The 25,749-nt window shown below is 38.2% G+C and overlaps 3 protein-coding genes across 5 annotated transcripts in view; 2 read left to right on the forward strand and 1 right to left on the reverse strand.

Moving 5' to 3' along the window:
- ralba (v-ral simian leukemia viral oncogene homolog Ba (ras related)) overlaps window positions 1–25,749 on the reverse strand; it is a 90,445-nt gene that overhangs the window by 20,183 nt on the left and 44,513 nt on the right. The window lies entirely within an intron of this gene.
- On the forward strand, window positions 215–9,067 carry si:dkey-3d4.3 (actin-fragmin kinase). Of its 3 annotated transcripts, XM_042731631.1 has the most exons (9): window positions 224–431; window positions 3,161–3,217; window positions 5,627–5,825; window positions 5,942–6,024; window positions 6,267–6,345; window positions 6,603–6,649; window positions 6,712–6,832; window positions 6,986–7,166; window positions 8,228–9,067. In XM_042731631.1, the coding sequence occupies exons 3-9, from the start codon at window positions 5,663–5,665 to the stop codon at window positions 8,811–8,813; spliced, it is 1,260 nt and encodes a 419-aa protein (XP_042587565.1). In that variant the 5' UTR covers window positions 224–431; window positions 3,161–3,217; window positions 5,627–5,662; the 3' UTR covers window positions 8,814–9,067. The 3 variants fall into 3 exon arrangements, 2 of the variants coding, with proteins under 2 accessions (XP_042587565.1, XP_018966040.1); XR_002019003.2 differs by lacking the exon at window positions 3,161–3,217 and having other exon boundaries at window positions 215–431; window positions 6,696–6,832; XM_019110495.2 differs by lacking the exon at window positions 3,161–3,217 and having other exon boundaries at window positions 225–431.
- On the forward strand, window positions 11,515–18,669 carry inhbb (inhibin subunit beta B). The gene is made up of 2 exons (XM_019110494.2): window positions 11,515–12,502; window positions 16,985–18,669. The coding sequence occupies exons 1-2, from the start codon at window positions 12,106–12,108 to the stop codon at window positions 17,764–17,766; spliced, it is 1,179 nt and encodes a 392-aa protein (XP_018966039.2). The 5' UTR covers window positions 11,515–12,105; the 3' UTR covers window positions 17,767–18,669.

Raw genomic sequence — 25,749 nt, forward strand, 5'->3', positions numbered from 1 at the left:
AGTGTAATGCTTAATTCACTTTATGTTGTTAATAACAACAAATTAAATATATTTTCTTTGTTTTTCCTTATTTTCTTTCTAAGATATTCTGATTTGTGGGGGTCCGCGATTTACGCCCCTTTTACTAACTTATTTTTGTATTATGTATAACGTTAATTTGGAATCAGTAACGGACTGCAATTTGTAAGTGATCTGCCAGCTCTGAATATAAACAAAGACTAGGACTTAGTGTTCCGAGTTTTGTTTTAAAGTGGGAGTGCGTTGTGTTGTGTTCAGTTACAGTCAGAGACCCTTGAAATAGAAGCAAAGCCACAGATGATCCTTCTTCGCCCCTCCTTCTCATACTGGCACTGGCAGCTAAACCCATCATCATCGCTTATCTTTTCGATGAAGATCAAGGGAGGCCAGACATTCAACGACGATTTCGAGCGGTAAGGAGTCAATAATTTAATACCACATTTACTAACAACGCAATCTAAATGGTTACATTGCAGTCAGCAAAAGTAACAAACTCTCGCGCTTCTTTTTTGAGGACCGCTATCAACAACCGCTCGCTGCTTTCGAGTTTTGAAGCAGTTCTTCCTCGCAGTCATGTGACACGTTCGAGAATTTCTTCAACACGAAAAGTTACATATAAACTTCTTATGATGCAAGTAAACAGCCTAGCTACTCAACGACTGCCGTAAAGCGATTAGGTAACAATGTTTCTTAGTTAACGTTACATTAATATGCCCATTACAAATACGAATGAGTAGCTATAAGATCAGCTCTGGGCGTTTACGTTAAAAATCATACTGTGGTGAGCAACGTAAAACTAAAAGTTAAAAAATAAATAAACATTTGGCCGACAAAAGTAACGTATACTATCCTTGCATTACTGTATACTGTATGTAAAATAACGTTTACTGGATGTTTACTACTGTAAAACAATAAACTCGTACCGTAAATACGATGATTCCCTCATTATGGCACCATGTCACATTGTGGTTGTGTACAGTGTGTAACCTATGTAGTGTGACATGTTGGAAGGGGTTTATTTTCAAAACAGTTCAAATTTGTAAAAAAAACAAACAAACAAAAAAAAAAAACCTTTGTGTAATTATGCTAAAGAAGGAATGTCTTATACAGATATCAAACCATAACACATTCAGATTTCAACAGTAACATGCTAGTACAGGTATCCCGCAAATCTTTTTGTTGTTGTCTGTAAACAACAGGAAATAACATTTGTATCCCAGTCAGTTGCTACACACACACACACACACACACACACACACATATTGCACATATGCACAGATCTGATACATATATATATATATATATATATATATATATATATATATATATATATATATATATATATATATATATATAAAATAAAAAAGGAAAGTTAATTTTTAACATTTGTATCCCAGTCAGTTGCTAGACACAAAATAAATTTTATATAAAATTTATATGAAAATGTAGCCATGTGCAGTAAAATTGAAAACTGAGAATGTGACGCATTGTGATATTGAGTTGATAATGATAATCGTAATTGAACTGAATTGTGAAACCAGTGAAGATTCACATCCCTATTTTTAAGATGGAAGTACTGACATACAGGGATTCCAACTATAAACAAAAAGCATATAACTGGAATTTTGTTTAAGATGTAAATTTTTAAAGATGTATTTGCACAGCAGAAGAATTAATTGGGGAAAAAATGTAGATCAAGAATCGTTTTGGAATCGGATCGTGACTCCCAGAATCGGAATCTGATCGGATCGTGAAGTGCCTGAAGATTCCCACCCCTAATAGATGTACAGGATGTATGACAGCATTGTGATGGATCAATCCATCATTAATCGTAATCGAATCGAATCGTGGGCCTCTGAATCGTAATCGAATGGAATCGTGAGATAGATTCCCACCCTAGCGCACATAAGAGCATGCTCTCTCTGCCGGAACTGTCTTGCAGCACTTCTTCGCGTCAACATTGTATTTGGTCCGGACCAAAGCAAGTGAACTAGCGGACTTTCCTGGTGTGAATACACCCTTAATAAAGACAGAAAAATATATGCCATTAATATCTGTAAAATAAGTATATTAGCCAATTTTGTTAACATTTTTTTTATTAAATTTTTGTTTGTTCTGGATGTCATCAATTTTCTCAATCTAAAAACGTAAAGAAAACAAAAAACATTATTTGGTCCCCCTAGTGGCATTCCCACAAAGTTTGTTAATGATCACCATCACCATCTGAACTTCTATCTCCACATAACCCTTCTGGAGCTCTTTGATCCAGTAGTCATAGATTGCTCAATGTTCCCAGACCCAGACTTAATCAGAGGTGAATGTGCCTTTGCTGTCTGGGACCTACACTCTGGAACAGTGTACCAGTTCATATTAGATCTGCTCCTTCAATACAGATTTTTAAATCTTTGCTTAAAACTCATTATTTTTCCATTGCTTTTAATGTCTCTTGATGATTAATTTTTAAATTCAACTTGTTGTCCCGATTTCTTTTGATAGCTTGTTGATAATGTGTCTCTGATTTTATCTGTGAGATATACACTCACCTAAAGGATTATTAAGAACACCATACTAATACTGTGTTTGACCCCCTTTCGCCTTCAGAACTGCCTTAATTCTACGTGGCATTGATTCAATAGTGCTGAAATAGTGCTGAAAGCATTCTTTAGAAATGTTGGCCCATATTGATAGGATAGCATCTTGCAGTTGATGGAGATTTGTGGGGATGCACATCCAGGGCACGAAGCTCCCGTTCCACCACATCCCAAAGATGCTCTATTGGGTTGAGATCTGGTTACTGTGGGGGCCATTTTAGTACAGTGAACTCATTGTCATGTTCAAGAAACCAATTTGAAATGATTCGAGCTTTGTGACATGGTGCATTATCCTGCTGGAAGTAGCCATCAGAGGATGGATACATGGTGGTCATAAAGGGATGGACATGGTCAGAAACAATGCTCAGGTAGGCCGTGGCATTTAAACAATGCCCAATTGGCACTAAGGGGCCTAAAGTGTGCCAAGAAAACATCCCCCACACCATTACACCACCCCCACCAGCCTGCACAGTGGTAACAAGACATGATGGATCCATGTTCTCATTCTGTTTACGCCAAATTCTGACTCTACCATCTGAATGTCTCAACAGAAATCGAGACTCAGCAGACCAGGCAACATTTTTCCAGTCTTCAACTGTCCAATTTTGGTGAGCTTGTGCAAATTGTAGCCTCTTTTTCCTAATTGTAGTGGAGATGAGTGGTACCCGGTGGGGTCTTCTGCTGTTGTAGCCCATCCGCCTCAAGGTTGTGCGTGTTGTGGCTTCACAAATGCTTTGCTGCATACCTCGGTTGTAACGAGTTATTTCAGTCAAAGTTGCTCTTCTATTAGCTTGAATCAGTCGGCCCATTCTCCTCTGACCTCTAGCATCAACGAGGCATTTTCGCCCACCTGCCGCATACTGGATGTTTTTCCCTTTTCACACCATTCTTTGTAAACCCTAGAAATGGGTTAAGATAGTCTAACTTAACTCAAGCCATATAATGATTGTAACGTGCTGAAACATATTAATATAATAAACATAATCGAATTACAGCACTTATTAATATAACAGTCCATTGATTAGCATAAATCAACTGCTCATAAGTCTATGACATTCCATTTAAAAAAATGTAATAGATATGAGATGGGAGGAAAAATATACTACATTATTTTCTGTCGCAATTATATTGTTGGGTAATTACACTGTATATAAACTGCGGGCATCAGGGGGCCGTTATTAATATGCGGGGCATTGAAATCACTTATGAACGTGCACGTGTTTATTACTTTCACATTCGAGATTCGCGATCACTGGTACGGAGTAGCACTCAGCAGTACTTACCACACATTTGACAAGATTAGATGTTTGTCAATGGTGCTCAGGATCTGCAAATCATTCGCCATCGTCCTATTAGTCATCTCTCCTTACTCTGTTTATGTGGCAAGTGAAATGTTATGTACTGTAATGTAACAGGCTACCGCTAACCATGTCCCTTTAGTGGCTCTGTAGAACGTGTTGTTTTCCATGCCTTTCTGAATACAGATTCAGCCACACCCCTAGCCCAGTCGAGGGTGCTTGTGGTCCGCATAGAACTCTTATTTGACATCGTTCCAAATTACTGTAACCGTTATATGCTACGCAAGTCTTTTTTATGCCACGCAAGTCTACAGTGTGCACATGAGACAATGTGTTCTTCTGTTGTCTTTGACAGCTTTTAGGTGCATTATTGGCAGCGCCACATGAATGTGTCACCACCGTATCAGGGAAATGTTTTTAAGACAATAATCGCAAAACCTATTCGATATTCTATAATTAAATCAACTAATTGAATATTCGAAAATCGTGACCCATTCCTACCATACATGTCACTTCTGCAGGTTGCATCTTACTCTGTGAGATAAACAATCACTCTTTTTATAGCTTTTGCCAGCTCTGAAACACTTGTTTGGTATTTCTCCTGCTCTTTCTCTAGAAAAAACAAATCACTCACCACTAAATGAACGCTTAAAGTGAAGGCCATATAATTTCAAGGGCCATGCCGCAAGTCCATTGTTTTTGAATGTCTGTGTCACTTTTGCTATATTTTCACATTTAGAACAATGATTTGGTATTCCTGTTGTTCTATTGTCCTCTTTTGTGCTAAACAGGAAGTCTCCTGACAGTTCTCTCCCAATTGGTTCTATTGTTGTCAGCATTAAGTCTGGGAATGATTCAGTGGACTAATATAACCCTTTCAATTGTCAAAAGCTTCTTTTTAAAAGTTTTGGTTCAAAAGAATGTACTCCTTTTTTGCAACACAGCATTTAGTCACTTTAATAAGAAAATCTTATTTTTCTGAATAATTTTGACATGCTGCTTTGGTAATCGATCAAGTAGACTTACTGTAAAATTATATCTCTAAAGAATTGCTGAATTTGTTGTTTCAGGGGGGGTGCATTCATTTATGATGTATACTGTGTGTGTATACAGTATATATACATTACACAGTAGATGGCAAAAAGTAACTGAGTGAGTTGTAAAGTAAGTCAAAACATTTATTTAGTCGAGTCATTTAGTCCGTTCTGTTGCTCTGTTTTTATTGTGGAAATAGACAAAATAGCAATATTTTGTCTAAATGTAATTTTTTCCATAATAACTTTAGTCCTGTACTGTATAAAATCATTTTTAATTATATGGTTCAAAATCTGCAGTGTTGTTTACTAGAAATACTTGCTTTCTAGTCTAATATTTTCCCCGGGTGCCGCAGCATAAAATGACTGCCCACTGCTCCAGGTGTGTGTTCACGGTGTGTGTGTGTTCACTGCTGTGTTTGTGAACTTTGGATGGGTTAAATGCAGAGCATAAATTCTGAGTATGGGTCACCATACTTGGCTGTATGTCAAGTAAAGAAAAATAATAATAATAATAATTAAATAATATTTGCTCAGCTCTTACCTAATGTATTACTTAACTCCACAATAAAATCTCCTTTCATTGCAATATTCTTATCTGCTGTTTCTGTACTATTCTAGGAAGAATTGTTAACATGACTTCATTAGCTGACCCTATGTATTTCATGTATGCTTTTCTTCACAGAGATTAGCCCATGCATGAGACTCTCAGAGCCTGAGCATGAACCAGGGGAGCGGTGCTTGTTTGTGGACCTCAGTGCCTCAACACTGCCCTGCACCATGTGATCGTTACAAGCATGTGTCTTGTGCCCACAGAGGCCATGTTTATGTACTAGGTGGCAGAGAAAAAAGCTTGCTAAGAGATTTTTGGAAATATAATGTGGGTAAGTCATTGTTATTTATCTGCGGCAGCCTGCTTCTTTGTACACTTGTGCTCATTATTGCATAGTGTATGATTCCTGCTGCACTGATAATTTATGGAAAATGTATATATTTTCAGTATGTGACAAGTGGGCAGAGCTTCCCTGTGATAGTGAAGATGCACCTGAAGAACTGGAGGAGCACACAATGGTAGCATATCAGGTAATTGCTATAAATTCACAATTCATTCATTCCATGCAAATCATGCACTACATTCCAAGTCCTCCACATATGGCAAGTATATATACGTCAGTATACACAACAAATATACAAAAATGGCCAAAAAGTTATACTTTTTAAAAGGGTCATATCATAGAGTATATACTTGATTATTTCCACATATTACTTTAGTAAAAAACATTTGCACCAAAAAGAGTAGATGAATTTACCATTTTTCTTTCTAGGGACTTCTGTATGTCTTTGGAGGAATGCAAGATTCATCTTATACTAAATCAATAATGCCTCTTTGGGTGTTTGATACAGGTATTTAAATTTTTTTTTTTTCATTCAATGCATGTTCAGTGGGGCTCCAAAATGTCTGAGCCCACTAGAAAAATAAAAAAGGGTGTTTTTTTTTTTGTTTCTTTGTTTGTTTGTTTTTTATTGGAATTTAAGTTAAAAACTTGAATGGAAAAAAATGTATATAGCTAGCACTTGTGCTGCATGAACACAGATTGTGTTTTACTACACTGTAATATGCCACTTTTTCATTCACATCTTCAGTTTTTTATTTTTTGCAGTAAAAGAGTGCTGGATTAACTGGAAAACAAGGAGTGAAACTTTACAGGTAAACATCTTTTTTTTTCAGCTGAAACGTGATCCTTTTATTATAGTGAACTGTTTTTGTAGGGAGTGACACCAGCAAACAGAAAAGGGCACAGTGCTGTCATTTTTGGGTCATCTATGTATGTCTACGGTGGATACATTGATATAAGAGGATCAACAAAGGAATTCTGGAAATTTGATTTTGGTGAGTTTTATCACATAGCAGTGGATTTATGGTTTTTATAAAACATCTTCTAAGATTAAATATTTATTTGAAAAGTATTTTTTTCATTTCTGTATGATGTACTGTACATATTGCTAAATGACCTTACCAAATAATGATACTTTTACATGTTAGATTCCAGGGTGTGGTCGCTCCTAAGCAGTGTACAAGGTGGGCCTGGTCCCAGACATGGTCACTCAGCTATGACATACCAGGACTCTATGTACCTTTACGGTGGCCTGCAGGGCCTGAGGGAACAGAAGGACCTGTGGAGCTGGAGTTCTACCAGCCAAACCTGGAGCTGCATCAATTTCCAGTGAGCAGTGATCTATCTATCCATGCCATAAACTCTGATTATAAGTAATCAATAGATTTAAGCCATATAAGTAATCAATAGATTTGGCCCAACTTTGCAAAGTTTTCAGAGTTTTGTTTTACGTAATTAGTAGGAAGCCAACTACATGTACCCAAGCAGAACAGAATATTCACACAGCTGTTTTTTGTGCCAATCTGTTATTGTTATATCATATATTTCTGATTAACTCATCCCTAAATGGCACATTAAAACAAAAACAAAAAATGTGGTTGGTTGCTTTACAGCATTATGCAGTGTCTTCAGGTTTGACAGAATTTGTTTCTTCATTGGAAAAGTAGCATTACATTTCTTGCTCACCAGTGGATCCTCTGCAGTGAATGGGTGCCGTCAGAATGTGAGTGCAAACAGCTGATAAAAACATCACAATTGTCCACAAGTAATTCACACCACTCCAGTCCATCCTTTAATGTTTTTTGAAGCAAAACGCTACAAGTATTTAAGAAACAAATCATTCAGTGCACATCTGGCCAAAATACCAGTTCATAATCCTTAATGGCACTTCCTCCAGTGAAAAAGTCCACCCCCTGTTGTCCTCTCACATCAAAATCCATCAGTATATTTGTTTAGAACTGTTTAGACTAAATGATGCTTGATTTGTGCATGTTTCTCTCCTGATTCAGACAAGATGACTTTTCACTGGAGAAAGCAACATTTTGATAGAGAACTCAATTTTGTCAGAAGCAGCGGTTTGAAGTTAAAAGCACCTTAATGATGGATTGGTTTCTTACAAACACACAGTTTGTGGACTGCATACAATATTTGTGGATTATTGTGATGTTTTTATCAGTTGAATGCTCATTCTGACAGCACCCATTCATTGGTGAGCAAGTGATGCGATGCTGAATTTCTCCAAATCTGTTCTGATTAACAAACAAACTCATCTACATTATAGATGGCCTGAGGGTGGTTACATTTTCAGTAAATTGTAGTTTTTGAGTGAATTATTCCCCCTTCAGACCTGCACTTAAACACTACCACTTCTATGATCTCTTACTCTGCAGTTCAGGTCCTTCCAGGCTGGTTGGTCACTCTGCTGTATTGTTTAAGGACAGCATGCTCATCTTTGGTGGTGGGGAAACCCAGAGCTCTCCTCAGAGCAGCTTGTGGAGGTTCAACCTGACAGCAAAAACCTGGAAGAAGCTAGGATTGTTGCCTGGATCCCCCTCTCTGTGCCGGATTCATCACTGCAGCATTGGCATAGGCCAGAGTTTCCAGCCAACATCACCAAACGCCATTTATTTAAGAAAAATACCCAACTCTCACAACATCTATAACCAGCTAAGACCATTTAAGAACAAGTGCCAACCATCCCGCCCCACTTTGCAAGAACCCTGTATTGAGCTCCAGACTTTCCAAATGGACAAAAAGAAGTATTTACCAGATTTAAGTATTGCAGTGAAAGACACTAAGCTGAAAGGAACCTGTCTCACCCAGGAGACTATTAGCGAGAAGCGGAATAGTGGTGACCTGGCAGAGGAAACCGAGGAAGCCATGTTTCTCCATATGCCTGACTTGCTGTTAGTTCTGGGTGGTAAACCTCTACAAGGACAGCATGCAATTTCAGTGTGGCATATGACAATGGCATAAATCTGTTGTTTTTAGTGCATTCTACTTTCTCTGTGAGAAATGAATGGCATTTCGCAACAATACCTATATCCTGTGGGAGAAAAACTGAATTCAGTCATGTACAAACTTTTTACAGTGTCTGTAATTATTTCCTTGACTCTGAGAAACCACAATTACTCTGAAAAGCACCAACTAGGGCTTTTATCTTCTTCAGAATGTCATATTATTTTACTATGCATCAATATTATATTAAAGAACCTCCACTAAATGTGAAATAATGGTCAAAACTGCTTGAGTGAATTTTATTACATGCTAGGAATCAATCCAAACATTGTCACATTTTGTAATTTGCTTTCTGTGCGTTTAGTTATATCCATGTATATTGCTGTCAGAACACATTCATTTTCCTGCCCTCGGATTTTTTACAGGATAACGGCACTCAAATGATTTAATAAGTAATGCATTACATGAGTAATGTGTAATCCATTTGCCACAATCAAAAATGTGTTGCAAGGCCAATGTTAAAAGTCTGTATTTTTTTTTTTTTTGGGGGGGGGGTTCTAAAAAAAAATAATCTAACAGTGTTTAAAAAACAGATATTGCTAGAAAACTACATATTTGTATTAAATTTACATTACATTTACATTTAGTCACTTAGCAGACACTTTTATCCAAAGCGTCTTATAAATGAGCACAAAAGAAGCAATCAAAACCAAAAAGCCAACCTAATAATATGTAAATGCTGTGATAAGTCTCGTTAGTTTAACACAGTAAATGTAGCAAGAAGTGCTAGAGGGTCAATTTTTATAAATAGAAAAGTCAAAAGAACAGAAAAGGAAAAGAGAACGCTATTGTTAGAGGGTCATTTTTTTTTTTTAAATAAAAGTCAAAAGAATAGAAAAAAATAGAGAACGCTAGTGTTAGAGGGTCATTTTTTATATAAACAGAAAAGTCAAAAGAATAGATAGTTTTAGAGGGTCATTTTAAATAATACACCTAAACAAAAAGAAAACAAGTAGAAAGAATAGAGAACGCTAGATGGTAATTTTTATAATAAATAAAAAGAAAACAAGTAGTTTGAATAGACATAGAATAGAGAGTGCAAGTGTTAGGGTCATGTTTTTTTTTTTTTTTTTTAATAAAATGAGTAAATAAATGTAAAATCAATAAATTAACGTTGTACTAAATATAACTATGATAGCTGGAAAATGTTACAATAATACAACATAAAAAGGAATTACCTGTGCTTATAATCACTAATTGTCAAACACTGACCTGAACTTACATTTCTACATGCATGTAGTGTTTATTGCCACTGGAGGGCGACAGACTTCACACTACACTAAAAAGACACATTTTTGTCACAATAAATGCACAGATACACATGATCCAACAATCTCCTTAACACATTTGGGTTATTCTAAACTTTATTTATTTATTTGTACATTGAAACAAAAGACAGAAAAATATAGTTCACATCTCTAAGCTAAACAGATAAATACCATCAGCAGTATCCTTTATCCTCAATATTAATGAATAATAAAATGTTCCATTATGAAAAAAAAAGTGACATAAATCCAAGATTTTCCCATGGCAAGACATTCAAGTCACAGACATTACAGAAGAACTGAACACATGACAGGGGTCATAATACTAAGTGTCCTTTTAAATTGTATTGAACTGCATTCTGTAGAGAATTAATTGTTAAACTAATTAAAAACTGTTTATATATATATATATATATATATATATATATATATATATATATATATATATATATATATATATATATATATATATATATTAATCATCTGTATGAAGGCATGGTTTGTTCACTTTAGACTGCAAAGCTGGTATAGAGGTTGTATCTTCAGAAAAGTGGCACATATTCTTAACAAAAGGTGCTCTCTTACCCAGTCTGTTTAATGCTGCAGAGATGCCGCACAAATACACAAGAAACAACATTTGCAAAAAATAATATTATTAAATTAACGTTTTAAATATTTTAATTTATGAATACAGAAACCAAACCCATTAAAATATTTAGTTGTATATTATAATTAAATATAGACTTAATATTCATGAGGATATCTATGAATACTTCAGATTTTATAAAACAAAATTATTAAAGATTTTCCATGAGAAAGAAAGAATCACAAAATTAAAATGTGCCCCTCAAGATAGAGGTGTTCATAGAAGATGCCCAGAAAATGTAACGAGTATTTGTTTCATTGAAGAGATAGAGGGCGTCATATCTCTTCAGAAAAAGTTGGCATTGCACTCCTCCTATCCGCAGAACAAAAATCGATTAATAACCTACTGAAATATACAGGCAAACAAAGAGACACCTGAGGGAATTTCTTAAAACAAGTCTTAAGTGTTGCAAAAGCGCCTGCATTATTTCACTGATCATTGCAGAAACTGGTCTGAAATGAGTGACTATTAAACCATAAATGTTTTGCTTTGTTAGTTAAATAACAAAAATAACTCGATGTGTAAACTGACGTGAAACCAAGTACTGGCAATTTATATTATACTTCAATGTTTTATTATGCTTCTTGAAAGAAACTGATTTCTGTTGCGTTATGAAAGCCCTACAGTCGTGTGTTTTCACAATAAAAAGTTCAAATGTAAAATGTGTCTTTCGTGTCACACACAGATCCAGCGGTCATGCTCGCTCGTTTTGGACTGATGCGGCTCTGTGAGCGTAACCTGTTTTAGCGAATAATCTCTCGCGCGCAGTTGGTCGAGCGTCCCACGTGGTTTGAAGTATAAAAAAGTTTCAGCGCGAGGTGCTTTAGCTTCGTGATTACACGAGAGAAAAGACTGAAGGACAGTATCTCTCCCGAGGCTGAAGAAACACGCAAGAACACACAATTCACAACACTATTACTGAGAGAAGAGGAGCACGAGCTACTGATATCCGGTGGAAAGACAAAGAGTGAAATTTTGTCTTCAAACAAGAAAGATTTTTTTTGACTACACTGACCTTTAAAGGAATACGAGATTAGTAACCGGTTTGTTTTGATTCTTTACGCATTTGCCAGCTCCATTGGAGATGCGGAGACTTTTCGTGCTTTTAACGAACGTTAGCGTCATTTAAGACTGACGTTTTCGCGACTAGCCCTCATTATCACTCGATGTGTTTACCGGGCGACAAAACACACACTTTCTGTGAACGTCTCACAAAAGTGACCGCGAGCATGATGATGAATGGGCATCTGTCAAAGGAGGTTGTTGGAAGTACAACTCTGTCCTGTTTATAGGTCAATTTTTTTTACGGTAGGAGTTCACGAACTGATTTGTTTGTTGTATGGACACGTTATTTAAGAAAATGAGTATTCCCATCCTCTCTGTCACCTGTTTAATGGCTTGCATACTCTCAGTTCAGTGTAGTCTGGGCTCTGAGACTGTGTCTCAGGAGTCTCAGTGTGCCTCTTGTGGACTCGGGCATCCGGATGATTCGGGGCGAATAGACACAGACTTTCTGGAGGCGGTTAAAAGGCACATATTGAACCGACTGCAGATGAGAGAGAGACCAAATATCACTCATCCCATTCCCAAAGCTGCCATGGTAACGGCGCTGCGCAAACTTCACGCGGGTAAAGTTCGGGAGGACGGGAGGTTTGAAATTCCCAACTTGGATGGACATGCTGCCCACAACGAGGTGCAAGAAGAAACGTCGGAAATAATCAGTTTCGCCGAGTCAGGTGTGTACAAGATCTAGAATATCCCATCTTCCAGAAATGTTGATATTATGTTGACAATCTATTAGTTAAAAATAATGATATTTAAGCATATTTTATGTTTTGCGACATCTGCATAATGTCGCTACAGTTGAGCATAATGAAGTGTACAAGTACAAATTATTAACTTAAATGTATAGAGTAGCCTACATTTATTGTTGTGGTGTGTAACGTTGTTGATTTATAACAAATCGTGTTTGGAATTCACAAAAAGTACAAATATTACAAGTCAAATACTTAATTTACAGGTCAGATAGCCTACTTTGTTTCCAAAGTATTAGCAATAGTGTCAGTAAAATATGACTACATTGTGTGACTTTAGTAAGCTGTGACATTCAGTAGGGTCTGTTCCAATACCTATTGAGATGCTTTGCTGCCTACTGCCTTCATAAGGCAGCATCCGAACAGAGAGGGAACTTCATAAATGAGTGGTTTATAAAGCTTCACATATTTTCCAGTTCCATGTTTTGCTCTATTTTTAAGTATTCGGGGTTTTTTTTAGATCTGAACGACATGAATAAGAATTGATCCTTTATGTTAGCAACATGGTAATGATGATGCCTTAATATTATAGAGGGGCTGACTTGGTTTTTTCACACCAAAGTTTTTTCTGTGAATGCAATACAGTACAGAATATTACTGAATTGCCATAAACAAGTGTTGCCGTTTTGCTTCAGTGGGTCTTTGAGGGTTAATGAGACATACATCCTTGATCTGATACTTGTATTATGTAACTGGAGCAATTAGATCACATGATCTCCTCTTAACATATAATTAGATATGCTGACTGAAAATAATAAGTAATTTGTCAAATTATGACCTTTGCTAGGTGGGTGTTGAGACAATTAAAATCCTAGAACTTCCCCGGAACGCCAAGAGAGCATCAAAAACATGGCAATCAAAGTATTACAGATAATTCATTAATAAGAGGGCAAGAACATTATCACGCCTAACAGAGAATACAGCCATAAAATCTTTTGTTAAAACCAATAAAAACAAATGCCTTTTATTGAAGTATAAATTTCTTTGAAGTGACTACAGGTTTCCCATGGTCATGAACAAGCTGGAAATATGAGGTCTGAAAAAAGCAATAGAAATATAATGAAATGTAAATTCAATTATTTTGTTATTATTATTATTATTATTATTTTACAATACTTAAGCAGCAACCCTGAACGCTGGAGTGAGTCATGAAAATTCATTGGTCAAAAAGGATGGGAAGTGATGAAGCTCTGGGTTTCATTTTAGTAACCAGATCATCAATTATAAATCTATGGTACAGTTCAGTTTGCAGGAGAACGTATTGAAATAAACATGGATAACATTCTGCATGTTTTTAATTATGTCATTAAGCAATCAATGTAAGTTTGCATGAGCAAAATGACATTAATAAAAGAAATACATCTAGAATTTGGATCTAGAATATGGTCATGCAGAATAAGATATTAATATGTGCTAATAAGATACTAGTTACCAGTGAATAGTGTTCCTTAATCCAGATTTTTATACAGACAATCATAATCTATCAGAATGACGGATGATAAGCAGATAATGCAAACATTTTCATTGGTTTAGAATTTTCTAATATCTCGGTTTGACACACATTTAAGCTTGTAAAACTGGCTTCTTTATCTTCTAGTCTCGCACACTGTGCAGCACAATTAGCTTGGACATTATCCGAACTTCTTGCTCCAATAAGAATGATCTGAGCGCACTCATGACAGCGCAACAAAAGAAGCCAATTATTGAGAGAGTACTATGCTAAACCCAATATGTCAACATTGGGAACAAAAACAACAAAAGAAAACAAAAGAAATCACTCAGAATAATGCATGAGACATTTGAGTCGTTGTGGGTAACAGAGAGGCTGGGGTGGGGGGAAGGCCTTCTTATATCCTACTCTGAAAATGCATTTCAAATATCAAAGCTCGATCAGGCCTCTTTGCAGTGTCCCCTTTTATTCACCACACCTTTGAACCAGTGAGCAGCAGTGCATCATGATACTGGTTCTCCGGACCCCCATCTGCCTCAAGGCCAGCTGGCACGAACCCCTCAAGTGAAGGCTGCCAGCCAGGGCATAGCATTAGGACAACCCTAGATCCATTCTGCTGAGGTACAAAAAGAGGAATTTGTGAAGTATGCAATGTGCAAATCACTGCAGCAGCAGGCAATTGGGTTGCCTCATGTGTTGCATGCTCTTCCCTGCTGTTATGTGGTATGACCGCAAGCCAGAAGGTGGCTCCTATCTCGCTCCATGCTTTAGGAGAGCAATGAGAAGAGGGCTGCCAAGGTACAGGACAGGACTGCTGCCAATTTCAGGTCTCTATTGACACTGTCCTATGGGCCATTTCAGAAGTATTTGGTGTCCCGTAGCCACAGGAGCGGAGCGGTAGATGCTCGCTTCTCATTTGTCAGTGTAACCATTCAGACTCCCTGAACTCTTCAGGACCAGTTCAGCACGGGGTATTAAGACTTCATTATTAGACATTATTCAACATGGCACAGTGTCCATAAGGTCAAAGAGCCAAATTGATCTCTTCAGAAAATCGTTGTTTTTTGACATTCGATCCAAGCAAGGAAATTAGAGCCTGTAGTGCTAACTGATTGGCAGACCGTCAAAATCTAATCAGGCAGCATGCCATGGTCTTGATCTTATTGATCTTCGACAAGCAGTTCGCATTAAGCATATAAAGCATGAGAGCAATCTACAGAAACAACGCTAACGCCCATTTTGTCAAAAGTGCATTTGCCCATGCTCTGTTTGACAGGATAACAAAATAAAAAATTCAGCAAACTAAAAATACCTAGACTGTATGCATGGCTGAAATGTATATTTGTCAGGTTGCATACCTTTGCACAGAGGTGAAGATAAAAGTTAAACAGCCACAGGGAACCACAGGATGCAGGAGAAGCAAGCAAGCTAAACAAACTCAAAATAGTCAGATATAAAATCTTGTAAGATTTTGAAGTGTTCCACAAATAATATATTATTATGCAAATATGTGTAAGTGTTGATATTTATGGGTATAAAGAATGCCACCACACTGACAACATCTCGTCTGCCTGTTCGCACAACCTTGGAAAATGCAGAGTGGACAAAGCCTTGTTTGCCTAGATTCACTTTAAGCAGGAGCTGTTGAGACAGGTTCTGAAACACTTGAGCACATGGCCATACAAGTATATTTGTATCCAGGGGGCATATAAAGGCAGGTAACGAGGTAAAATGGTGGAGTAATCAGTTCAGTGAATGTGTTCCCTATCATCATAGGACATACTTGTTCACACCTGACACCTCTCCAGGGCTTGATTCTCTGTCACTGATGAACTCTGTGGGACATAAAGGGCTGGGTTCCCAGCAAAACGAGTATTGACAGCCTTGTTAAAAATAAAACAGCACTGCTTGTCACTAGCATATGTGTTTGAATGCTGGTCTCAACTAGGTATCTTAAGTAGCATAACCAGAATGTTTTTTTTTTTTTGTCAAAACTTTCACCAGAAAAGTCATTCATTTTGGTGTAGGTCAAAAACCTTCACCAAAAAAGTCATTCACCACCTAACAATATTAACAGCTAGAATAACTATAGCAACATTTTGAAAGTTGATAGCATATTCTATGATGCAGATATTTACTGATTGATTTGTAGTTTTTTAACATGCTTTCAAGTCTTTTAGAGTCTAGAGAGAGTGCATATGTGACTACCACTGTATGTGAGTTCAGGCTGTCAACTGAAGAAGCCACCCTTTGTGGCAAGTTGTTGACATTAAACAAACTAATCTGTAAGCAAACATGGTTTTACCATTTCAAAACCTGCCAATATTAAACCGCTCTGGCATTCCAGTCAGGATTACATTGAATATGATTCATGTGCAACTTTCAGAGTCACAAGTGAATTTCTAATTTTCTGGGTGGTCAAAAAAATCTTTACAATCAAATTACAACAACAAAAAAGCTCTGTATCTTGGACTTTATAAATACAATTCGCTACACAGTTGTATTTAGAAAGTGGCCAGTGTGATGTAAATGCCTCATCATGCGTCTCATTTGAAGGGCACACGCTCAATGCTAGGTTGTGCCACAGCAGTCTCATAATACCTTTTGCAATGGATTGTGTTGTCAGTCTTTCGGCTCCAGAAGCTCTGGGTTTTCACAGTACTCCCTGTGAACTCAATGAACCCCCTGGGGTAAGGCCCACGTCCAACCCCCCACCCTTCCACCCGGCCCAGCATCTTCAGCCCAAACCATGAGTCCAACTGGACTTGGGCCCAGAACTGTGGCATCTAGTCTATCTGGAAAAGTTAAGTGGTTTATGTCAATGAATGTGGCCAAGGAGAGGTAGTCGTCAGCAGAATCACGACCTGTTTGTGCTGAGAAAAGACATAAACAAGCTTCTTTTGTAAGAAAGAGTCGCTACTTGAGAATTAACAAACTTGTTTGGTTTCTTACAGATGATGTGACTCCATCAAAGTCCAGCCTCTACTTCCTGATTTCAAATGAGGGAAATCAGAACCTGTATGTGTTGCAGGCAAACCTGTGGCTGTACTTCAAGCTTTTGCCAGGTACTCAGGAAAAAGGACTGCGGCGGAAGGTGACAGTGAGGGTGCGCTCCTATGAGCCCAGCGGGCAGAACGTGCACTGGCCCATGATGGAAAAACGTGTGGAGTTGAAACGCAGTGGCTGGCACACCTTCCCCGTGTCCGAGGCAGTGCGGGAAATGCTTGCAAAAGGGGGTCGCCGACAAGACCTTGACATTCACTGTGAGGGCTGCGAGGCTGCCAATGTTCTTCCCATCCTGGTGGACCCAAGCGATCCCTCACACCGTCCATTCCTGGTGGTCCGTGCCCAGCAGGCAGATGGCAAGCACCGCATCCGAAAGCGAGGCCTGGAGTGCGACGGCACCAATGGCGGTTTGTGCTGCCGACAGCAGTTTTACATTGACTTCCGGCTCATTGGCTGGAACGACTGGATCATCGCGCCAGCAGGGTACTACGGAAACTACTGTGAAGGCAGCTGCCCAGCTTACATGGCAGGTGTTCCGGGCTCTGCCTCATCATTTCACACAGCAGTAGTTAACCAGTACCGCATGAGAGGCATGAGTCCTGGTTCGGTCAACTCCTGCTGCATACCCACCAAACTCAGCACCATGTCCATGCTCTACTTTGATGACGAATACAACATCGTCAAGCGTGACGTGCCTAACATGATCGTGGAGGAGTGTGGCTGTGCCTGAGAAAAATCCACGAAAGCAGTGACAGTCATATTTATGGTCTTTTTGAACCCCATACATATAGATTGTTAATATTTGTGCACTCACAAAGTACAATCACACACACGTTTGTGTGTGTGTGTGCATCGAGCAGTAGATCATCAGATGTATGAAAGGTGGGTCCTTCTAATGAACAAAAAGGCTTTGGGATGGTAAGGGAAAGGGAACACTAAATGGTTTATCTCTAGTTTGCCATTTCTAGACTTAAAAAAAATGGCCCAATAATTTCCTCTCCAACAGCAAAAATGAGACAAACTGGTGTCACCCTTTTGACCTTTTGTACAAGCACTGACATATCTCCTACTTCAGAACACCAGCACTTCAACAGCTAAAGACAATATGACGAATCATTCCAGCTGATATGGAGATTTCCAAATCAGTGTGTGTCATCTTCCCAGTCATTCCCAGAGGCATTCCCACAGCAATGACTCCAGTTGTCAGCGGCATTGTTAAATCCATTGTGAGGCTTCTACTCAAACTGTAAGCACCTCTGGACAAGAACATCTTGAAACTAAAACCACTTCTGCTATCTACTAATATGTGCACGTCCTGACTTCAGCAGACTGCATAACTAGATCTTGAGGTCTAACCGGTACAGCACAAACTTCACCGCTTCCTTCATCTGCACACTTCAGTGGCTGACAAACGCTCGCAGCGGTGTTTGTTCCGCAGAGCTGCTTCCATTCTGTCCAGCTGGTTTACAGGGAGTACAGCACTTGCAAAAACTCTCGAAATGCACAATTTAAAGCACTTGCATATTGCAAAGCCTTCAAAAGGGTACATAGAGGTGGACCTACCCTTGCCCATAGTCCTTTTAATATAAAGTGCCGCACGAACTATGCAATGTATAATAATCCTGAACTATGTCAAACAAACTGAATTCTTCTTTCTGCTTGTCTTTAACTCTTTATCAATACTTGAAATGTGATCTTTCGCTTGCTTTCCAAAGCGGATGATTGTTACGATGTTTGCACTGAAAAGTTGCGGGATTAGTTAAAAGACAAAAAAAAAAAAAGAAAACTGCCATTGAAAATGTTATTTTTGTAGTAAAACGGAATTTTGTGAAAAATGTATTGTACCTAATTAATTGTACCAAAGAGGCCAATATTTTAGCTGTTATAATATGGTGGCAAGGCCATTCCAATATTTGTAAAATAATTATTGATACTTCTCAAGAGGCCTAATAATCAGGGTACAACATTATGGATTCCATTTGTAGCTCTGTCTAATTTTTTATACTATGTACAGCAAACCGATGAAACACAATCTCTTCCTGTCTTTAATTTTCCAGTCTTCTATTTAATAAGAGTGATTTCTTAGCTTGTTACAAAGTCATTCAGTTAAACAGATGTCATCTCTGTACAGATTATGTAAAATAAAAATATTCTTTCTTAAATATTTTGTAACTTTAAAATAAATTCTTACTTTGCATCCTTGTGAACAAGTTGCTTTGCAAAAAAAGTGTCAAACCTATAACACATTGTTCAGTGACAGTCCCACTCTTGCATGCATTTAAAAGAATATACAATTTATGGTCACACTTTATTTTAAGGGCCAATTCCCATTATTAACTACAACTTTTGCCTCAATAAACTCCTAATTTACTGCTTATTAATAGTAAGTTCTTAAATTTAAGTACTGTGTAGGATTAGGTATATAGAATATGGTCATGCAGAATATGTGCTTTATAAGTACTAATAAATAGCCAATATGTCAATAACAGGCATGCTAATAAGCAACAAGTTCATAGTGAGAATTGGTCTCTATACTAAAGTGTTAACCAATTTTTGTTATCTAAGTTAGTCTGTGTATGATTACAAGACAGAGGAAGCAGTCTTGTAACCACTGCAGTTCTATGCAATGTTCTGCAAAGCCTGCAAAAGTGCTTGGTTAAGACAATGAGATGAACACAATACCTGCAGCCTCACACAGAGATATCGATCGACAAACTGAGATAGCATCAGAATATATTATATATACACTAGGTAACACGTCAAACACAAATGTAATGACTGTGCTCCATGGTTTCAATATTTGTCATTCTTAGTACATTCTTGGCTCGGAGGCAATAGGGCTCTCACTGCAAACATGTAGGCACAGAGACTGATTACATCAGAGTGGGTCCCCTGGAATCACTATCAAACTGTACCTCCTTTTCTGAGCCCTATGGGTATAGATGCAAAACACTAAGATCCCTTAGGCAAACAGAGAGAGCCAGACCAGCGCACCTACCAACGGTTGGGGCGTTTCAGCTGAATCCTAGTACAACACTGCAAAACAACTACATTCCAAAACATACCACATAACACAGATAATTACCTGAAGCTGTCTTGCATCTGTCAAGAAAGGCAGATAAAGTGGTGTGAAAAAATACATGTTTGTAGAAGTCTTCTTCAAATGACAGCACAAGAATGATATGAGTCAGAAGAGACACCCACGTGTAACAAAAATAAATATTCCGGTTTTACTTAGTTATTGAAGCTGGTATGTGTATATATGTATTTGTTTGTGTAGGCAGGTGTTCGGGTGTGAGAAAAGTACAAGACTTTCGGAAAGAAAGTCTCTGCAAGGTAGAGAGGTACAGGTAGAGCTGTCTCATCATGTAGCGGAGTGTTAACGGTGCCGCCATGACTGCTGGAATGTTAATGACACCATAGCTACGCTGCAGGCAAACTTGTGAAGCCACACACACAAGTTAAGAAAACACCTCAAACCATCTTACATGACAAAACACATACAATACAATCTGTACACACCATCTGAGGTTAACAGGTGTCTTTATGGTGACTAAATCGAATGTATTAGACACATACATGGCATAATTCATCATTAAAATGGCAATTATTATAGGTAAGAATTGCTTATAATTTCATAAGCCTACATATGGTTCTATTTGGTTCACATGCACTTGAAATCTATGCTGTTCCTTCGCAAGTGCAACAGAACAGAGAGTTTCTATGCTAATATATAGCACGCTTTTTTAAAACAAAAAGTATAGGCTATATAACACCATATCTATTAAAAGAAATTAATACTTTTATTAAGCAATGGTGAATTAAAATGATCAAATTACAGTAAAGGCTTTTGCATTGTTACAAAAATTTATTTTGAACATCAGATAAACCTATAAAAAAAAATGCATCACTGTTTCCACAATTGTTTTCAACATTAATAATAATTAGAAATGTTTCTTGAGCATCAAATCAGCATACAGTATTAGAATGATTTCTGATTCTGAAGGATCATGTGTCATTGAAGACTGGAGTAATGGCTGCTTAAAATTCATCTTTGCTATCACAGGAATAATTTACATTTTAAAAAATATTATTTTAAATAGTAATAATATTTCACAACATTGCCGCCTTTATGGTATTTTTGATCAAATAAATGCAGCCTTGGTAAGCATGAGAGATTTCTAACAAAAATAATAAAAAATTATTGTACCAACCCCAAACTTTAAATGCTACTGTATATTTTAAATATGTTCAATTGTTCTGAAAATGTGAAAAACATGCTAATTATTATCACAGAAACTGCACTTACTGAGGAGCAGCATTTAGACTTTGAATGCATGTGAGACAAAAAGTATGCAGGCTTGAGAGAATCTAAACAAAACTTCCCCCTTTTTACATCAAGTTTAAATGAAATTTCGACCCTAGAATTGACCTGCACAAGGCCTGTGAACTCTCAGAGGGGGATTACAGGCCCGGGTAAAAAGACTTGGGAACATGAAAGCATGCTTGAGTGGCCCAATGAGCAGAAAGTTCATTAATCTGGCAATCGTCCAACATCTGCAAACCTATGCTATTACAGACCTTTAAAAAAAATGAAATAGATTTTGATTTGGCTTTTAAAGCTCAAACCTGAATCTAAAACGGATAATTACACAAAAAGATGATTCCCAACCATCACGGTCGAAGGAAAAAAATTTTACTCCACAGGGAAACAACCTAAGGTTTGTCACTCTCCACCTCCCCCCTCCCCTCCACATTGACCTCTTGACTCTTTGAGCAATAGCGTACATTCAAGTCCACAAAGCTTCCATTTGTGCCGTGGTTCTACCTAGTACCGGCTGGGGGATCAGGGATCAACGAGGGTCACCTCTATAGGGAACCTAGGAGAGAGTCGCCACTGTGAAAGAGCTGATATTACAGTGTAAGGCATGAAAAGGGCACACGGTCAATCACCCCTTACCCTCTGTCTGGCAACCAAAACTCATTTAATATCAATCACAGTCGAACACCATGTTGACGTTGGCTTTGCTCTGGCCATTGGCTGAGCTAAACGAGGCTGCTTTGTGGCAGCATTCTGAAGGATGGGATTATTTTAACCTTTGGAGAACGGAAGAAAGACAGAAAGAAGACTTGTACTTGGGGAGTAATTCCCCATGCGTACGCCGCAGTTAAAAGCGGAGCCAAGAGCAAACAGCTGGCCTTTTGTTCTGCCAGGCAGAGTTTCTCCTCGCATTCATGTGACGTGGTGCATGCAAGGACTGAAACCGCTGACGGTGATAGTGACAATGATGAGCACAAGTGAAACTGCAGCACGGCTCTGCCTTCAAGTTCACAGACAAAGGCCTGTGACTCTCTGATCTCACAACACAAGGAAAATATGAGGGAAAATAAGGGCATATTTGGATCGCCGAGCACACTGTGTGTTTGTGAGAGGGGGAATTCCATTGGAGGGGATTTCAGGTGTGGTTGTACAATCATCACAGGCCACTTTAAAGCGAGCCATCATGCCTGCGTGGCTCATCACGGCTGACTGATGGCTCATTATTTAGCAGGTGCCTCATTGTTTTCCATTGTTCGGGTTTGGGGGAATTTTATGATTCGACCAAAACAGTGATGCTGAGTGTGGGCGTCTCAAGATGCTGCCGTCTCCATCACGTATTGAAGAAAGAAGACCTTTGTGAGGAGAAACTGATGTCGGAAGAGACGTGTAAGAGAGAAGGCCAATGGAAAGAGTAGCGGAATGTCGCTCTTGGGTGACACGCCTATTGGTTAAAAGGAAGCTAGAAACAAAGACACAAAGAGAGAATGCAACCTGATCAGATGAAAAGATACACACAGGCTTGACATGCTCTTCTATACTAATGAATGTGGACCGAGTCAATATACAAGATACATACTGAGGGAATGTTCCATATGGAAGGGAATATTAGGCATTGTGTCACCAAAATGTGTCCCGAGACATATATAAGCCTGCATATTTGACAGGTCAGCTACACACTTTCTTTACCATGGATGGAGCCTCATTAATAAAGGCCTGAGCTGTGAATTATAAATGAAGCGTTGACTGACCTAAACTGAATGAATCCCTGAATCTTTAGCTGAAACTCTCACATAGGACAGGTTACAGTGCCTCCAAGGTTATTCTACAGTATGTTGCATTGTACACAGGACTGTATGAATTTCATTATTAATTTGTCAGGTCTGTGCGCCACTATAAAACGCAATTCTATAGACACAGCAACAAGGTCCTGCCCACTCCTAGGGAGATAATTAACCTTGGCTGCCATAGTTACACATTGGATAATCACTTGAAATGCACTTTTTAAATGTCTGTCTGGACAACACTTCACTCAGTTAATATACTTTTATATATATATAGATTTTTTATATATATATCTTTCTTTGAAAGGTGAGAAATTGCAACAGGTTTTCAGACTGTTTTTTTGTTGTAAAAAGTAAAATTAATTTGATATTACATTACTTCATAGAATATAGGATGGTAACAGACCTACATTTTAAACCTTGCTAATAGCTGATGTGTTTGCAAATTGTATCAATAATCAAAACACGTCTAAAAATAGCGCAAAAGTCTTAAGTAGCCAAACATAAATATGCTTTGTAGTAAGCGCATCCAACAAACTTGCTGTTAAATGCAACTAACAGATTTGCTGTTTTAATGCATTTAAAACAGGTTTTCGTCAGCACCCAACATTTTATGGCTATTTAGTTTTTGCATGGCAACAACCGACAAACCAAAAACCAACAAACTTCAGTGACTTCAATGACCGAGCATGAGGGCGAATACGAATGCACGTCAAAAAGACGGTGTACAGTAATTCCGAATGCAATATTGATGTAGCTAAGGAATTAGTTGTTAGACTCTGCATTTGCGATGTAATGAAAACAAGATATGAAATAGCAGGCTTTTCCTTGATTGCTGCTTTAAATAATCAACAAGAATCATTAGTCGCATCCCTAAAAGCAAGGCATCAGAAAAGCCATATCATGAATGTTGACACGTAGCAAGCACGAGGAACATTTTCTGCCAGTTGGAGATATGAACAATGTTAAAATAATGTTTATTTTCTGCCATTATCGGATTCAACACACAAAACGATAAAACCAAAAAGATGTTTACTGGACAGGAACGAGCGACCCAAGGACAGCACGGCATCAAAGAATGGAGAGCTGGACCTCTGTGGGACTAGATATCCATCAGACTTTGGGCTTTCCCTCGGGGTACAACATCAGTCAAAGGCTACAGTTATCACCCGATTAGTGCTGAGTCAAAGAGAGAATGAGTACCACACACAGCGTGCGGTTCTCCGATGCCTCTGATGATGATGCCTTGGCTCGAGATACCATCTTAAGTTTTTCCACTCTCAAAGGCTGCTCTATGTGAGATTGGAAGCTTGCCCATAATCTACCACCAGGCAAGTCAACCCAACAAAAGCCTCTTTTTTAATATGGATACCATTGTGTGATTTAATGTAAATACTTTGATTGATGACATTTTCAGGTGCATACTGAACATTCCAGAGTCCCGTGCCAGAACCACACCACAGGTAACTATTTAACGGGGGGGAAAACAGAAACAGGAATGTTGTGAAGAGGGCATACGTGCAACAAAACAAGTGAACAGTTTCTATTTAGGAAATGTTTACCTTTGAGTGTTACATTCTTGTACGTTGTGCGGCCTGTCCCGGTTTATTCATTAATAAGGTGAGGCATAATAACACAGTGATTCAGATTGTTTTCTTATCACTCTACAGCAACCAAAGCTCAACAACTGCCAAAGCTCAAAACCACCTTACAAAGCACATGTCGATGTTTAATGCTGTTTTTTTTCCAATTCCACAATGATGACATGATCCATTTGCCCAAAAAAGGTGGCATTGGGCGTGGATTGCTCAAGTGCGGCTGAATGAGGTAATGACCATGGATTCCACACATCTTACCTAATACACTTAAGCACTGAATAATCCCTTAGTTATCTCAGTCACTTCCTCAAGTTGACCACAGTTATCAGCTGACGTGAGGGACAGCGGTCAGGCGGCTGAGTACCAGGCCAGAGTCAAGATTAGATTGGGAAATTGGACAGCTGTTTGCATCCTGAGAGCCAATGAGAAAGATATGCAGTGTGTGTTTTGAGAGCAGCAGGCTTTTTCCTGTACTATCAGTGCTGACACATAGACACTCGCAGAAAGAGCAGAAAAAGCCTCCAAATACTAAGTTCGTGCTGCTGTAATGTGTGTGAGTGTGAGAGGAGCCAAACATGGTATCTATCTGATGCAATGTTGTGTTAAGGGTGGAGTGAGTCTTTGGGATATGTGGATTGCAGGTAGGGAAACCTCTAGAATGTTATACACATGTCTCCTTTTAAAAATAGCAACTGCAATAACTCCATACACTAATGCTTTTGCATGTTAATTAGTGATGAACAACATTTAAGGTATTTAGCAGATGTACTTATACAGAGTACAGTGACCAGGTGTCCCAGGACTGATTGAGTTAAGAATTAAGAATGTATTTTAAATTATAATTCAGTTCCAAAATTCCTAAAATCAAATTATGGAAGTACAATGAATGAATTATTTCATTCGAGATTGAATGTGGGGGGGGGGGGGGGGTAATTAAAAATTGCTATTTGGAACTAGAAATGCTAAACTGAAGACAAATTTTTAATGTTGGTATAGCAAAGCCTTGTTTAAAA

This window comes from Cyprinus carpio, chromosome B9 (genome assembly GCF_018340385.1).
Source record: "Cyprinus carpio isolate SPL01 chromosome B9, ASM1834038v1, whole genome shotgun sequence".
Classification (NCBI taxonomy): Eukaryota; Metazoa; Chordata; class Actinopteri; order Cypriniformes; family Cyprinidae; genus Cyprinus; species Cyprinus carpio.